General features: G+C 39.5%; 2 protein-coding genes across 11 annotated transcripts in view; one reads left to right on the forward strand and one right to left on the reverse strand.

The window, feature by feature from the left end:
* Positions 1-48: 48 nt before the first annotated feature.
* On the forward strand, positions 49-8,883 carry nes (nestin). Its single transcript, XM_057341095.1, has 4 exons — positions 49-1,286; positions 1,455-1,579; positions 3,176-3,249; positions 4,437-8,883. Exons 1-4 carry the CDS (start codon positions 474-476, stop codon positions 8,507-8,509), a joined length of 5,085 nt encoding a protein of 1,694 aa, XP_057197078.1. The 5' UTR covers positions 49-473; the 3' UTR covers positions 8,510-8,883.
* A 3,075-nt stretch (positions 8,884-11,958) lies between these two features.
* Positions 11,959-16,713, reverse strand: part of mef2d (myocyte enhancer factor 2d) — a 57,316-nt gene continuing 52,561 nt past the window's right edge. For all 10 annotated transcript variants that reach the window (XM_057339199.1, XM_057339192.1, XM_057339198.1 and 7 more), the window contains one exon: positions 11,959-16,159. In XM_057339199.1, the coding sequence (XP_057195182.1) occupies positions 15,787-16,159 (373 nt within the window). In that variant the 3' untranslated portion in view covers positions 11,959-15,786. The remainder of the gene's footprint in view (positions 16,160-16,713) is intronic.

The raw sequence follows: 16,713 nt of genomic DNA on the forward strand, positions 1-16,713 counted from the left end.
GCAACGTGCCACAAGAGGGAGCAGAAGGGACAGAAAATTACAAAAATGGAAGGAGAATTACAAGCAACAGAAATATAAAAATAACACATTTTTGAGGTTTTCACCCTTTAACATAAAAGCAACATTTATTTTATCACACTTGTATCGTTGTTTTTCTTCATTACCTCAAACGCTCACATTTTAAATGTGAATCCAGCAGTTGCAGAGTTAACTTTCCAAATTACATCACTGCTTTCCCATTCTGTCCGTCCACCCCTCCTTCTACACTCTTTCGCCCTCCCCCTTGTCATTGTCTATGAAAGGAGTGTCTTTCTTTCGCCGGTCCATTCAGCCACTGGGCACTGGGAGTGTGGTCCAGACCTCACCCTCCAGCCATCCATTATAATCCCTTTTCAGCCACAGAGACCAGTGCGAAGACCCACAGCCTCTCTGTGCACAAGTCTAGTGTTCCATACATAACAATTTACACCACGATGGAGCTTTTGGGTGTCAGACAGCCCATCACTCTATTTCAAGAGGAAAAGTATCAGATGCTGGAGCTAAACCAGCGTCTGGAGTCATACCTGGGCCGCGTGAAGCTCCTGGAGGAGGAGAACAAGCTACTGCGAGAAGAGATCCACACACTCAAGAAGAACAGAGACCCACCAGGCCAACGCAAAGCTCAGGAGGAGGTGCTCAACCAAACCAGGAAAATAAAGAAAAAAGCATGGAGAGAGAAAGATCATGTGGAGATGGTGGTGGAGAACCTGATAGAAGATATCGAGATGGTGAACGTTCAGAGGCAGAAAGAGAAAACGGCGCAGGCTGAGGCGCAGAGAAGACTCGCAGACAGCCGCAAGGAGCTCGAGGAGGAGCGCCGAGCTCAGATTTGGCTCCGGGAGAAGGTCGCCCAACTGGAGAAAGACCTCATGCTACAGATGCAAGTCCACCAGGAGAACACGCAAACTTTGCAGGCCTCTCTGAAACAGACAAAGCAAGTCCTGATGGCTCCTCAGACCATTCAAACTAAGAGTATTCCAGACATAGGACAGGAGTATAGCCACAGAGCAGCTCAGGTCTGGAAGGAGGCAACCAGCAACTATCAGAGACAGGTTGGATGTCTGGAGGAAAGCTTGAATCAGGCCAAGAGCAACATGGCAAAGATTGATCAGGAGAAAAGAGAAAACCAGTATCAGCTTCAATACGTGGCTAAGGAGCTGGAGAGCACGACGATGAAGAGAGAGATGCTGGAGAAGCACATGGTGCAACAGAGGGAGGAACATAGACAGGACCTTCAACATTTTCAGGTATGAAACACGCTCTTCAGATTCCTAGCTTTCTTTCAATATAAATGGTGATTGTTTATTAACACATTCACAGAATCAGAGCAATGGCGTGATTAGTTTGTAGCAAACAATCTCAAAAGAAATCTAAATCTAAGCTCATAAGAAAGCATGTCTCACACGTCTGTTCAGGCAAAAGTAGACGCTCTGGAGGTGGAGAAGGACAGTCTGGGACAAGAGATAGACAGTCTGATGATGGACAGACAGAACCTGCTGCAGGTGAAGATGTCTCTTGGACTGGAAGTGGCCACGTACAGGTATCTGTTAATGTCTTCAGTAACATTACAACAAACACACTTTATTTTACATTGATCAGAACCAGGTTATTTGTTCTGTGGCTCCCCCGCTAATGAGAATAGACTGCGGCGTTTGTAGTTTTGGAAGGCACAACTAATATCATTATGCATCAGTGACATTAAAGCCTTTCAGCCACCCTGAGAGGGGTAACTTAGATCAGTCAGTCAGAATAGACTCTTTCCATTTGCCACCCGGCACTGACCCCAATCCATCTGCTGAGGCAGGGCCAGTGAAACAGTGGGGGTGGGTAATTCATTCACTTAAAGGGATACTTCACCCAAAAATGAAAATTCTGTCATCATTTACTCTCCTTCGAGTTGTTCCAAATCTGTATACATTTCTTTGTTCTGTTGAACACAGAGAAAGATATTTGGAAGAATGCTTATAACCAAACAGATCTTGCCCCCCATTGACTCCCACAGTAGGAAAAATTACTTTATCATTTTTTTGTACTGTTAAACACAAAAGAAGACATTTTGAAGAATGTAGGACAGCAAACAGTTCTGGGGCACTTTTGACTACCATTGTATTTTTTCCTACTATGGTAGTCAATGGTGGGCAAGATCTGTCTGGTTATAAGCATTCTTCCAAATATCTTTCTCTGTGTTCATCAGAACAAAGAAATTGATACAGATTTGTAACAACTAGAAGGTGAGTAAATGATGAGAGAATTTTTGGGTGAAGTATCCCTTTAAAACATTCAGATCCATAGCATTTAATTCCTGTTAAGAACAGGCCTTTGGAAATTTCGAGTAAACTATGATACTCTTGCACATTATACTGTACTTTTTTCAAAACACATACACAAATGCTTACGGAGAATCGTGGTTGAATTTTAAATATATGTAGTTATTAGTACATAAAAATGTATTCAAATTTTTTGTTACTGTTTGTTGTGTGTTTTTCACAACTTGAATTAACTGAGAACAAACATGCCTGTTTAATATAGATGTATAACAAATATATAATGTGATTTAAACAAAAATGAATTGTTACTGATGCTTTACATGCTTGAAACACATGTTTCTGGATACCTGTTACACTCATAGTGTGTTTTGTGTGTTGTCCTGGTAAACCCTATGTGTGTGTACCAAATGTCCCATCAAAGATATTAATACCTGTCATTTTTGACCTTGTGGGGACATATTTTGGTCCCCATGAGGAAAGAGCTTATAAATCAAACTAAATGATGTCTATTTGAAAATGCAAGAAATGTTTGTGTGTGTTTGGGGTAGGGTGAGGGTAAGCGGATAGAATATACAGAATATATAGAATATACAGAAACAATATACAGAGTTCATTATGTCTATGCAAAGTCCCCATAAAACATGGAAAGCCAACATGTGTTTGTCCAACTCTTGCGGTTCCTGAATGCTGTGTGTAAGAGTATTTGACACCAGACTGAATGCTGCAGATGGGCTAACAATGACAAATCTGACATACAATTTGCATAACAACAGAAGCAGGAACAGGACTGGCGCTCAGCTTCATCGGCCCACCCCTCATGCTCAAGAATGCACTGTAACACTAACAGCTGTTCTGTTGTTTTATTCCAGAGCCCTGCTGGACAGTGAGGGCATGAGAAGCAACAGACCAGCAACAAACAAGACTAATTCTACTGTTCTTTTAGGTAAAATGAAAAGGCACATGGTGATACTTTCTTTTTTTTATGTAAAACATCAATTGCTTTCCAATACATTGTTGGTAGTAGTAAATTCTTGACATATTTCCCCAAAATATTTACTAAAGTGATCATATTTTTTTAAATGAGCCTGTACATAGAGATCCAAATTTATATCGTATACTATTTGAACATAGTTCCCTTTTATCACTCGTCTGGGCTAGTTATTAAATGCTTAGAGTTGTGCTGAGTGCATGGTAAGGTATCTGTCTAAGCCTGTAAAGATACAGTAGCTTCCTGTGCTAGTCCCTTAGGTCACTGTAGCAGATGGCTGCACTTTCCAGTAATGCAGCTTAATGAAGATCAATACAGTACATCTCCATTTCGACTGACTCACAGTTCAGGACAAGCATGTATTGTGATAACTCCCCCGGGAGGCAGATCAAGGGTCTTTGGCCATGTTTATTTCATAGTATCTCCTCCATAAATGTCTTCAGCCTGTGGTCTTATCTTTTAGAGTCAGTAACATCATAGCTCCAACAGCATACTAATTTTATGGATGGCAGTAGGATGAAGCATATTTTTTTGTACAGGGAATTACTATAAATTCATTTGTGGAGCTATTCTAGGAAATTAAAGTACTGTATGTAGGAAATCCCTGTTACAGTATATTCTTGTTACATTTCTGTAAGATTCTTGCTGACAAAGCAATTTGTTTTAATAAGATTTAAAAGGAGTCATTTGTGTTCAAATATTGATAAATAGGAAAAAATTGTGGTTTAAAAGGATAGTTCACCCATAAATAAAAAGTCACCATTTATTCACCATCATATCATTTAAAATCTGTATCTTACTTTTTTTCTGTGAACGACAAAATATGATATTTTAAGAAATGTCTTGGTGGTTTTGTGTCTATACAATGAAGTCAATGGGGACCAATGCTGTTTGGTCACCAACATTCTTCAAAATATCTTCTTTTGTAGAAGAACGAAAGTAATTCAGGTATGGAATGAGAGTGAATATTTTTGGGTTATCCCTTATTTATTTTATATAAATCAATTTATATTGGATTATCCCTTTAAGAAACTTAGAACTTTTCAATATTATTTGTCAATGGTAAGACAGATTGTTAAAGGTAAGGTTGATCAAGCAAGTCTTTTCCTTTGTGTGTGACAAAGCCTGTCTTTTTGTTACAGATCCACTCTCAAAGTCCACCGGGACCCACCCAGCTTCAAAGACCACTGCTGCTTCCAGCCATTTCAGCAGTATTGTGTCTACAAGTCACAGATCAATCACCTCATCGCGCAATCTGCTGACCAATGCAGCTCCGACATGGCCCCCGGCTCGAGGGACTCCACAAAAACCACCATCCAGAATGCCAATAACAGACAAGAAAGACAAAGCTGCAGAACATCATTCGCGGTCAGAGAATGACCTTCAAGACAATGCCCTCACAGCAACTCCTTCCCAAACAGTGCCAGACAGTGTCACAGCAAAACCAGCACCCAAACCAGAAGATATTGAGGTTCAGAAAGAGAGCGAGTCAGAACACCCTCAGATTCAGATGGCTCAAATGATTGAATCTAGAACCAGTGAATCTGTATTGATGAGCGTCCAACCAAGCTGCCTCTCCCAGACTCCTGAAAGAGAGAGCTGGTCTGGTCCATTCACAGAACCTGCTGGGGTTTCAGAAGAAGGTAAAGATGAAGAAACCGATGTGTCTGTGGAGATGGCTCGGATCTCGCACGCACCCACGGTGGCCTGGGAAGAAAATAAAACGCTAACAGAGGATGAAAAAGAGGATGCCTCTGAGATGGATGTCAAATCAGAGATTATTAGTGAAAGTCACGTTATTGGGTCTGGAGTTGCAGAAAGTGATCATATAAATCAAGTCAGCGAAAACACAAATATGCTGGCTTCTTCAGTGCAAGAGAATGGATCATTATACTCGGGGGATGAAGATCTAATGAGGGTAGATGAACAGGACAATGTGAGCAATATTAGTGAGGACATCACAGAGCTGATGAACAGTGAAACAGAAGCAGCAATGGATTTGATTATAGAGCGGGACAGAGAAGAAGACAAAGAGGAACAGAATGAGATGAAAGTGATGAGCACTGATGCTGAGAAACAAAATGAGATGAAAGTGATGATCCCAGATGCTGAGGTTGAGGAGCAAAATGAGATGAAAGTGATGATCCCTGATGCTGAGATTGAGGAACAAAAAGAGATGAATGTGATGTGCACTGACGCTGATGCTGAGGAACAAGATGAGATGAAAGTGATGAGCACTGACGCTGATGCTGAGGAACAAAATGAGATGAAAGTGATGAGCACTGACGCTGATGCTGAGGAACAAAATGAGATGAAAGTGATGAGCACTGACGCTGATGCTGAGGAACAAAATGAGATGAAAGTGATGATCCCAGATGCTGATGCTGAGGAACACAATGAGATGAATGTGATGAGCACTGACGCTGAGGTTGAGGAACAAAATGAGATGAAAGTGATGAGCACTGACGCTGATGCTGAGGAACAAAATGAGATGAAAGTGATGAGCACTGACGCTGATGCTGAGGAACAAAATGAGATGAAAGTGATGAGCACTGACGCTGATGCTGAGGAACAAAATGAGATGAAAGTGATGAGCACTGACGCTGATGCTGAGGAACAAAATGAGATGAAAGTGATGAGCACTGACGCTGATGCTGAGGAACAAAATGAGATGAAAGTGATGAGCACTGACGCTGATGCTGAGGAACAAAATGAGATGAAAGTGATGAGCACTGACGCTGATGCTGAGGAACAAAATGAGATGAAAGTGATGAGCACTGACGCTGATGCTGAGGAACAAAATGAGATGAAAGTGATGAGCACTGACGCTGATGCTGAGGAACAAAATGAGATGAAAGTGATGAGCACTGACGCTGATGCTGAGGAACAAAATGAGATGAAAGTGATGAGCACTGACGCTGATGCTGAGGAACAAAATGAGATGAAAGTGATGAGCACTGACGCTGATGCTGAGGAACAAAATGAGATGAAAGTGATGAGCACTGACGCTGATGCTGAGGAACAAAATGAGATGAAAGTGATGAGCACTGACGCTGATGCTGAGGAACAAAATGAGATGAAAGTGATGAGCACTGACGCTGATGCTGAGGAACAAAATGAGATGAAAGTGATGAGCACTGACGCTGATGCTGAGGAACAAAATGAGATGAAAGTGATGAGCACTGACGCTGATGCTGAGGAACAAAATGAGATGAAAGTGATGAGCACTGACGCTGATGCTGAGGAACAAAATGAGATGAAAGTGATGAGCACTGACGCTGATGCTGAGGAACAAAATGAGATGAAAGTGATGAGCACTGACGCTGATGCTGAGGAACAAAATGAGATGAAAGTGATGAGCACTGACGCTGATGCTGAGGAACAAAATGAGATGAAAGTGATGAGCATTGACGCTGAGGTTGAGGAACAAAATGAGATGAAAGTGATGAGCATTGACGCTGAGGTTGAGGAACAAAATGAGATGAATGTGATGAGCACTGACGCTGAGAAACAGGGTGAAATAGGGTTTGACAACGGCATACAAGAAAAGAATGAAACAGAGGATGAGAGCGTGAGTGAAACAAAAAACGAAGAGATAGAAGTGATCAAAAAAGACATTGATGAAAGTCTTCTTCAAACAGAAAGACAAACCATTCACTCCCCCATTGACCTTCATCATGAGGTGAGTTCAGAAGAACTTGTACCACCAACTGAAACCTTTTATCACACCTCAAATGAAGATCATCCTTTCCCTGAAGAAGGTGCAAGAGAAGACGACCAAGATGATGAAGATGACTCCCCAAACATATCCGCCTCATGCAGAACTGATCCCGGAGAGTGTGACAGTTACAGTCAAGAGAACACAATAGCAGACACCCGCCCCTTGATTCGCTATAAAAGCGATGAGGAAACAGACATGAACCCACAAGTGTCACAGTTTGGTGTCGGTGAGATCAGTGACGGTGAGGATGAGAAGGAAAGAATGGACGGAGGTCGGTGGGGTCAGAGCGCCTCTAAACGCTTCAACACCATGGAGGATCTGTCTGAAGAACCCGACATAGATGTCATTGGAGAGATGATAGCAGAAGAGATCGTTCAGAAAGAAGAAGAACTGGATGATGAAAGAGAGCAGATAATTCTTCAGAGTGAACATGGAGACCATGAAGATACGGTGGTGGAGAGAGAAAGTGTGAAAGCAAATGATGACATCAGAGATGAGGTGCATTTTCTCAATGTTTATGAGGAAAAGGAGAATCCACAACTTTCTCACACCGAGCATGAGGAAATTGTTGAGAATTCAGAAAGTGCCATCTTAAAATGTGTTAATCCATCCTCATTCGCAGATGCACCAATGCCTGATACATCGCAAGAAGTACAGTTTCAGAATTCTCATGAAGTTTCATCAGCCGTCTTCCAAAACAGCAATACAATCGAAGAGCAAACCTTTCAAGAAGAGGTCCAGAACATTTCCATGCTCACCAACGTGGATTTCATGGACATTCCGTCTATGGAGAGTGAGATAAATAGTCAGCCAGACAGCCAGATGCCCAACTCTGACCATGAGGAGTGCAATAGTTCAGAGGATGAGTCTCCAAACGCCAGTCAGTACTTCCAGAATTCAACCTATTCAGCAAGTGCCAATGAACAGTTCAGAAATGGTGGAGTCTCCAAAGCTGAGTCTGAAGAACTACTCAATAAAGACTTTACGGAGAAGAGCACTGAAGACCAGAAAGATTCCTCTGAGCATGTGAACTTGGATAGTCCAAACCGAATGCCAGGTGTGACCGAAAACATCTTTGGAGATTTTGATGCCCATCTTAAAAATACAATGGAGAGCTTTTCCACAAAAGAATACAGTAAAGAGGAGGTATTCCTGTCTACAGAAAAGAAAAGTGAGATTCACCGTTTTTTTAGCGCTAGCTTGAAGGAAGATTTATGGAGTGCAGGAAAAATGGAGATGGCAGCTACGTATGACCCAGCCATGACTGAACACTCGCATGACCCTATTCACTTAAACCAGGATGTGGCCTTTGGAGAGGAGTGGGGAGACGTGGGGGTCATGCAAACAGCTAATGAAAACCTTAAAGAAGAGAGAACGATCCAGTCACAGGATGAGAAGCTAAACGATAAAAAATTAGAATCAAGGCAAGCAGAGATGATCCTGTCGGATGAGTCCGTGGATGATGGAGATTCCTGGTCCTCTGGTGATGAGTAACAATTGTTTGCTCTGTCCAACAACTATTTAAGACTGAACCTAAAATCCAAAAGTAATGTTAAATAAAAAGACAGAAAGCCATATATTATTGAGCCACAATAGAAGTGTGTGGTTAAAAAACGCAGCCAAGTTAAACACAAGTGAACCAAAACACGATTACATAATGAAATGAAGACAAGAGGAAGAGTGTGGTCATTGTGTGATGTCGTTTCTTTTCACTTTTTAACAAACAGTTGTGCCAATAGTGCTTTATTATGAAGATTCACTTGTTTGTTGTTTTTTATGAGATAATAAGACAAGCTTCCTGTTGATCTTCATCTATCAATTTAAAAAAAATAAAAAACGAACAAAATAATTGTGTATGTGCATTGATGTTGCTATGAGAAGAAGAATAAAAACAATAATAACAATAATAATAATACTGTACATACATACATATTTTAATTATTTTTTTGCTGTTTTCTTGTGCCCATAATTTTTAAGAAGTCAAAAATGTATAATTTAACAAAGCAAATATTTTAAGATATTATATAGAACATACAGTAGAACACTATATAGTTATATATACACATTATATAGAACAAAGCAAATATTTTAAGACATTATTTACATTATATAGAACTTTTACTTTGCTTTCCAGTCATTTTAAATCTCGATTATTCAATCATTTTAGTTTATAATAAATAAAAACTCTGGTTGAACACTCAGAGAATTTGTCCGTTTCTATAACCAGACTAAAATCAATAACAACAATAATAATAATATTTTATATATATTTTTGAGCTGCCTCCATAATTTTTTATCAGTAATTCATGAATGCATAATTAACCAAAGCAATTATTTTAAGACATTTTATAGTTCATTTTGCTTTCCAATCTCAAATCTTCAACTCTGGCTGAACAGTCAGAATTTCTCTGTATGACAGTGGATCATAGAATTCCTGCAGGATTAATAGCTTAACCACACAATACAGATCTGAAAGAAAGAGGCCACACTGGAGGAAAGAAGGAATAAGGAACAATAAATAATAGATGACATCACCTCCTCATTTCCCTCTGTATGCATGCTGCTCCTCTGGTGTCACTGGTGGGACTGTTAGGGGACAATGGCAGCTATATTGGACGAACACATCCACACTATAACCAAACAAACAAAAAAATGGAACAAAGTCACTCAAAAAAATATTTGGGCCTAATACATAAGATTTATGTATTTTGATTGCATATAGAATTTACATCCATTTAGATTACAAATTTTTTACCTAAACAAAGTAATAAAGTTAATGTGATACAAATTTGTAAGACATATGAAAATGAAACGGGTAAGAATAAGTTTTATGTAATAATATTAATAAATAAAACGTGTTTTAAATTGATAAGAAACATGATCACATATTCTTACATATTAAACCCAACTTAATTAATATGCATCACATTTAAGTAATTTTCATTAATAAATCAAATGTTTTTTTTTTAATTTATTCATCAATTTGTATTAATTTATTCCTGAAGATAAAAAGAACAGTTAGACCACATGGTTTCACATTTTTTCACAAATTTATTGATAGTTAACAACTGTTAAGAAAAAAATGATTCTTGAGGGTAGTAAATACTACCCATGCAAACCAGTTAAATTTTACTTAAATATATTAGGTAGCAAAGTAAACTATATGGCTTGGTTATATGCAATCAAAATACATAAATCTTATGTATTAGGCCCAAATATTTTTTTGAGCGTATATGTGAACGACAGATGAAATATAAGTCATGCGTCACAGGTTTTTTTCTAAAAGTGTTCCAACTTACACACAGCAATACTGAAAGAATCAGGATTTACACGTGTCTATTTACAGCTAAAACAAAAGTGAGGCAGGGCAATAGCTGGAGCAGTCAGATGCTTCAACACCTGTTTCCTGAGCACGAGGACGCACATGATCGCTCCTGATGCAACGGCTCGCAACTTTGTTTTATTAACAGCTGATTGAAGTAAAGCTTGTGGAATGACAGACACTATTTCAATCTTAACCACATTCACAAGTGTGAATGTAAAGGGCTATTTGAGTGGAATGACAGAATCCCCCATGACACCCTACGAAAAAATCCTAATAAGACTTAAAAGTGTTCAGAGGATGAGTGATGTTCAGAGTCTAATACCATCTGTCTCTATTATTGATTTCCTATTGATTTACAATATCAGACAGCGACGGATGCTCGTAAAATCAGGAAGGACACAGGACCCGATGCATTTACCATCAATCTTTGTAACTTACAGATTTTAATGCCCATGTAATTCTGTTGTTACTGTATCTCCCATGCGAAAAATAACTTATATAGTAACTACTGTTTTTTTTTTACATTATTCGTTTTATTTGTAGTTAAACCACTGAAACCACAAATTCACTTTGGTTTCATCACAATAACCATAGTTTAGCCACAGTATTTGTATCGTAAAACTACTACAAAATGGTTACAAATCTGTCAATAAATTATTACTATTGTTTAAACAAAATTTATCTTATAATAAAACCATGGTCAATTCTCCTTGACCATGAAGGGTTTAGAGCTGTACTGTAATAATTTGAATGAAATAATGTAGCTTACAGCAATATCTTAGTTAGTATCACTATTATTACTGGTCCAAGCACTAAGTATTTCTGAGGATTTTCTTGTTTATTATTCCTTTTCCTTATGCCCTAAACGTGTATGGGTATCAGAAACCGTAAGGTGCAGTGGGATGCAGCCACAGGTGTGGCCCATACAACTAAATGGGTTGAAATGGTCAATGTGTCTGAGTGTGTTAAGAAAATAGGTGAAATTTTTCATTCAGACAAACATTAAGTGGGGACCTGTTACAGACAGAAGCTCAATGATTGCACTAGACAGGGCAACTGACAAACTCAGCTGACGCTGTGGGCAGATGAACAAAAGGGGATCGGTTTCAACCCCCACCATCTAAAAGCACATGTACAGGAGGGCACACACACTCACGATTTCAAAGTGCCTGAGTCACCACGAGCTGTTGCAAAACTATTTGTTTTTTAGCAACAACCCTTGTGTCTAAAACGAGTTCTCATTGTTTAATGTCAAGAAAATTGAGTTTAAACTTTTCTGCTGAAAAAATATATGACTTTATAAAACAAACAAAAAGAGTCAAATAAAATGTAAAATAACTTTTTGAATTTTGAATGCTGACAAGATAATGGAAGGACTAAAGTTGAACGATGCTGACATCTAGTGGCAAGATAAAAAATGACTGAAGTTCAGACAAGATTGTCAAGGTTCAAAGAAAAACGGCAATCTCACGCTTAGCTTTTGCAAAAATAACCAGATGTAAGCTAAAAGGCTTCATGTAAAAATTTTATGATAAAAAAACTCTGGTGTTAAAACGGTACAATATTATTCTTTAAGTTTTGCATTATGATTACACATTCATCCTCTTAAAGCACATAATAACAGACGGACTCGTACTTCTGTGTAGGTCAACTTGTCTATTTAATATATAAAATACAATAAAACATACGCAAAAGGGGAGGGTCATAAAGGACAATGGATACTTTGGTACAATAACAAACACTCTTTTGTAAAAGCAGTATAGAATTTGTAATAACATATCAGTGCATACTTTGTTTATGAAAATATACACAAATTGTATATCATTCTCCGAAAACAACAGAATCTTTTTTTTATTTTTTTGTCTTTTTATTTTTTTTACAACAAAACTCAAAGCAGACTAGCCGAACACAATATATTAGCTATATTTTTTAAAACTTTTTTTCTTCAATGTCTATTCTAGTTTTGTGTGTTGTATATTCTTATTGAAATTACATTTCAGTTTATTTATAATATGACTCATTCTTTGCTTGTCTGAGGCCCATGCATTGTGTCTGATCAGAATAAATTAAATGTGTGGATGTCCCACCTTAACTATGTGTAGATACTATTGTACAATTGACTAAAAATTGCAGCATTGAACTGGTCGTTCTATCAAACCTGTTTTATCGCTTCCCTCAATTAGCAAGAAGTACTAATATTACTACAACGGTTTTGTTTTACTTAATAAATCGTGCAATATTAGTAACACCCCTTTGAAGGAAAACAAAAAAACCTGAAACAAACAACAAAAAAAGGAAAACAAAAAATATAATATATTTATATAATATTCATATAATAAAATAAAATAAAAATAGGATGCCTAACCTACACAAAAACCGCAGAAAATAAAAACCGTCTCTCTAAATTTATTATCATAATTACCATTTGCGATGATACCCATAATGGTAATGATAATTATCATAAAAATGATAATAAAAACAGACATTAAAACTGTCACCAGCACAAATTAACACGAGAAAAAGTATGTGAGAATTTCTAGACATCATACAAAGGGAATACAAGGGCCAAAGTTAACCATTCACTGGACGATTGTCTTTTCTTCGATTACTCAGATTCCTACTGTTATCGTGAGGTCCTTGGGAAAGCGTTTTGAACGTTGTCTTACCCTTAAATCAACACAACTGGCCACTCTGATGCACCAGCCTGGTCTAATATATCAGTTAGAGCGTCTCAGGCGCATTGCTTTACAGTCAACAGCTTCAAGTATAAGGCTGTTTCCTTGAATGTACTTGTCTTAAATTACTGCATTTGTTCAAAGCTCAGGACACAACAGTCTTTAAGTCAACAGAGGGTCTCCAGATGATTAAAATCTAGAAAACATATGCCCAGTAGCTCTAGAACCTCAGCCAGGTGGATAAAAATTCTGTGGTGTCCAGATCTAAAGCAAACATGAGTGCAGCCATTAAAAGTGGACTCTCCAAGATTTACAAACTCCCATATTGGTACTGTTTCCATGTGTGTGTGTGTGTGTGTGTGTGTGTGTGTGCGTGCGTAATCTGGATTAAAGGTGGGTCACCTGTTGAGGTGAAATGAAATGGCTGCTGTCTTCCTCTGTGAGTGAGGGAGTGGAAAAAGGAGAGAAAGATACTGAAGGAGAGGTGGTGGTGAGGTAGAGAAGCCAATGATAGTTACGTCTCACCTTGGTGTTGAGAAAGATTCTCTTACTACAGCTAAAACAAACGTAATTTTAAAACACTTAAAAGTCTTTTTTCTTGAGGGACAAATACAACATATTTCAAATCATTTTAAACCCATCTCCCTTCTGCGGTATCTAAGACTTTCCTAACAGAATTGGTCTGTGACCACTAGCTTGAAATTTAAAAAATCGTCACGGAAACACCCTTCATCTTAGTCACTTAGAGAATACACTAATGCACAGAAAACAATTTGTGTACATCATTGTCACATTTGCAACACGTGTAAAGCCTAATCTAGATTTCAGTACAACATTCTTTTTGTTCGTCATATTTTTCCATTTTTTTACAAAACGTGACTTCTTTTATTACTGTTTACGGTTAAACGCGTGAAGTGCAATATAAGCCATGATCTCACAAAACGTAACGTCCTTCCCTGAATGCTATAACATAAACATCTTATATACTGTACAGGGAGGCATGTATTCCCTTCCGAGCTGTCCAGGAACCTCTCTAGAAAATTCATGCTGGGGATGTGAGGGACTGATGGTGTAAATGATAACATGAGGGAGGAGATGTGTCAATCATCCAGGAGCAGTCCTGAAATTCCTCTCTGGAAAATTGTGTGTTTGAAGGTGTGCGGAGAAGGGGGGGGGGCGTTTTAAAGTGCGCGCCATCAGAATAAAAATGACAGAAAAGAGTCACGCTAAAAACAGTCAAATCCTCCCTTCTTCTGCCTCTCCACCTTTCTAACTCACAACACGTTACAGTTTATTTACAGGTAGAGACGGTTCCACTGAGATTACAGCGCTGCTTCAGAAAGACCCGGCAGAGTATATGGGAACATACATAGCTATGTACAATCTCATCTCCTCTACTCTCTCAGCACACACAGCGCTACAAGGGCTCCAGACAGACTCTTTCCAGATCTCTCTGAGCTCTAGAGATCTACAAAAATGACCCAGCTGAGTTATCTAGAACTTAAATATCCTTGCTTTCTGCCGGGTTCTGTGTTTGACATCAACCGTTTTGCTATACATAAACTTTTACTGAAACACTGAGAAAAATGTTGTATATACACGTCCTCTAACGTCTAAAAACACGTTACCCTGAGTTCCAAACAACTCAGGCTTTATCCACAACTTTTTTACTTTTTCTAGAATCTTAAATTAATCATAAGCATAACTGAGCCAGACGGTTCACTAATTATTCTCTGAATTATCCAGACAAATAATAAATACAGCATAATGTGCCAGACCGCTGTCGTCGTAAACAAGCAGAATTGAAGGATAACAACCACGCGCTCCAAAACACACAGCAGCCCGAGAACACGCAAACGCGTTTCCTGCAGGACAGATAGAGATTCATTTCCACATCTACGGTCCATGCATCTTTGAGGATAAGAAGCGGCGTTCTCATCAGAAACTCAGACACACACACGATAGGACCAGTGCGAGACTGTGATATAAAACAAATATTGAGAATATGAGTGGAGTTTTGACTGAGTTGTGTCTCGCAGCCGACACACACAACGCTGAGTTTTTGCAAGATTTGAAAGACGAAGTAAATTCTACTATAACTCCATTGCCAAAGGAACGTTTCTAAAGACAGCTGCTCGAGCAAGGATGAAAAAACGTAAAAAGGAAAAGCGAGACAAATGGCGATACTTCCCACAAAAACAAATCGTTACAAAAACAAGATCTAAAAAAAAGGAAAAACAGATTGACAGGCTTGTCTGTACAAAATAACAAGCATTCGTATTGTTTCAACAAAGCAATGCTGCTGAACCTTGGGTTGGCGAGGTGGGTTGGCGGTAAGGCCTGTAAAATTTCCAATCCAGATTGCCTTCGTGTGCTGTAATTCTGAACCGAGCAGGGAGAGAAGATCAGAGACACGACCAGAAGCCCTTCTGTCTGGTCCATTACTTCAGTCTCGTATACATGTGTACACCTGGATTGGCAAGATCTAGTGTGTGTGTGTGTGTGTGTGTGTGTGTGTGTGTGTGTGTGTGTGAGCACATATGCATATTTTATATAAACATCTACACACACCGGTAAATATGAGCGTGTCTGAGAGTGAGACAGAAAGAAAGACAGGAAGAGAGAGAGACAGAGAGAAATACAGGCGCATGCATGTGTCTAAGTGCGGACTGAGATTCGCTGCTGAATGCAGAGCCACTAGGGGTGTGTTTGTGAGTGTGTGTGTACATGTGTGAGAGACGGTCGCTCTCTCTCTCTTTCTTCGTCAGCGTTTATGTCACCCAGGCGTCCAGTCTCATGCGTTTGACGTTGGCTGACTCCTGCTGCTCCGACTGGGCAGGTTGATCTCCAGAAGCTCGGAGGTGACCCATAGCGCTCAAGTTGAAATCGGGCGGGCGCGGCTGACCGCCGTCGTCCCGATCGCTGCCCTCGTAAGAGCTGCCGTTACTGCTGATGCTGTCGACCGGAGAGCGGCCAGTGGGCTCCATACGCAGCGTCGCCGGGTACTGGGTCACGGTGAGGCCCGTCACGGTGGAACTGGGGGTGCTGCGATCCCGGTTAGGAGACACCGGCTCGGATTTGATGCTGATGTTGGGGTTAGTGTTAACCGTCAGAGTCGCTCCGTGAGGGATCGTTCCTACCGGCCTACAGCGGGGAGAGGGAAGGCAAGAGAGAGTTAACACCATAGACTTCAGCATTACTACTGAGGACACCTGATACGCAACAAATAGAATAAAACAAAAAGTTACAGTGTGCAACAGCTTGTTTTTGACCCGTTTTGAAAAGCCACATCTCAACAGTACAACAAAGCGGCTATAAAATACACAGCAGCCGGACATAAAAGGTTTAACATCACTTTACTATCATCTTGTTAGCCATGCAGTCAAAACCTGACTAGCTCCCTTTAACACAACACAACATGCCACATACCCTCAGTTGCAGTGTGTGTGTGTGTGTGTGTGTGTGTGTGTGTGTGTTACTGTGTTATTTAGTGTGGTCTTATGTCGTATAGTATACAACTCCAATGATTTTCAAGAACGAGGACAAGAAAAGAAAACAGAAAATGGAAGAGTACAGGTAAAGAACGATTAAGGGCAAGGAAATGGAAAGGACAGAAAAGACATTGAAAGAGAGAAAGGACAAAGTGAGTGGGTAATAAAAGACGAAGAGTTTGGTCTTGTGAACTTGTGCAGGTTGAT

Source organism: Triplophysa rosa, linkage group LG8 (genome assembly GCF_024868665.1).
Source record: "Triplophysa rosa linkage group LG8, Trosa_1v2, whole genome shotgun sequence".
Classification (NCBI taxonomy): Eukaryota; Metazoa; Chordata; class Actinopteri; order Cypriniformes; family Nemacheilidae; genus Triplophysa; species Triplophysa rosa.

Bases quoted from the DNA above. Each gene is read 5' to 3' on its own strand.
- nes (XM_057341095.1), top strand. From the start codon at position 474: ATGGAGCTTTTGGGTGTCAGACAGCCCATCACTCTATTTCAAGAGGAA. The intron at 1,287-1,454 runs GTATGAAACACG...ACGTCTGTTCAG, and splicing joins AGGACCTTCAACATTTTCAG to GCAAAAGTAGACGCTCTGGA. The intron at 1,580-3,175 runs GTATCTGTTAAT...GTTTTATTCCAG, and splicing joins CTGGAAGTGGCCACGTACAG to AGCCCTGCTGGACAGTGAGG.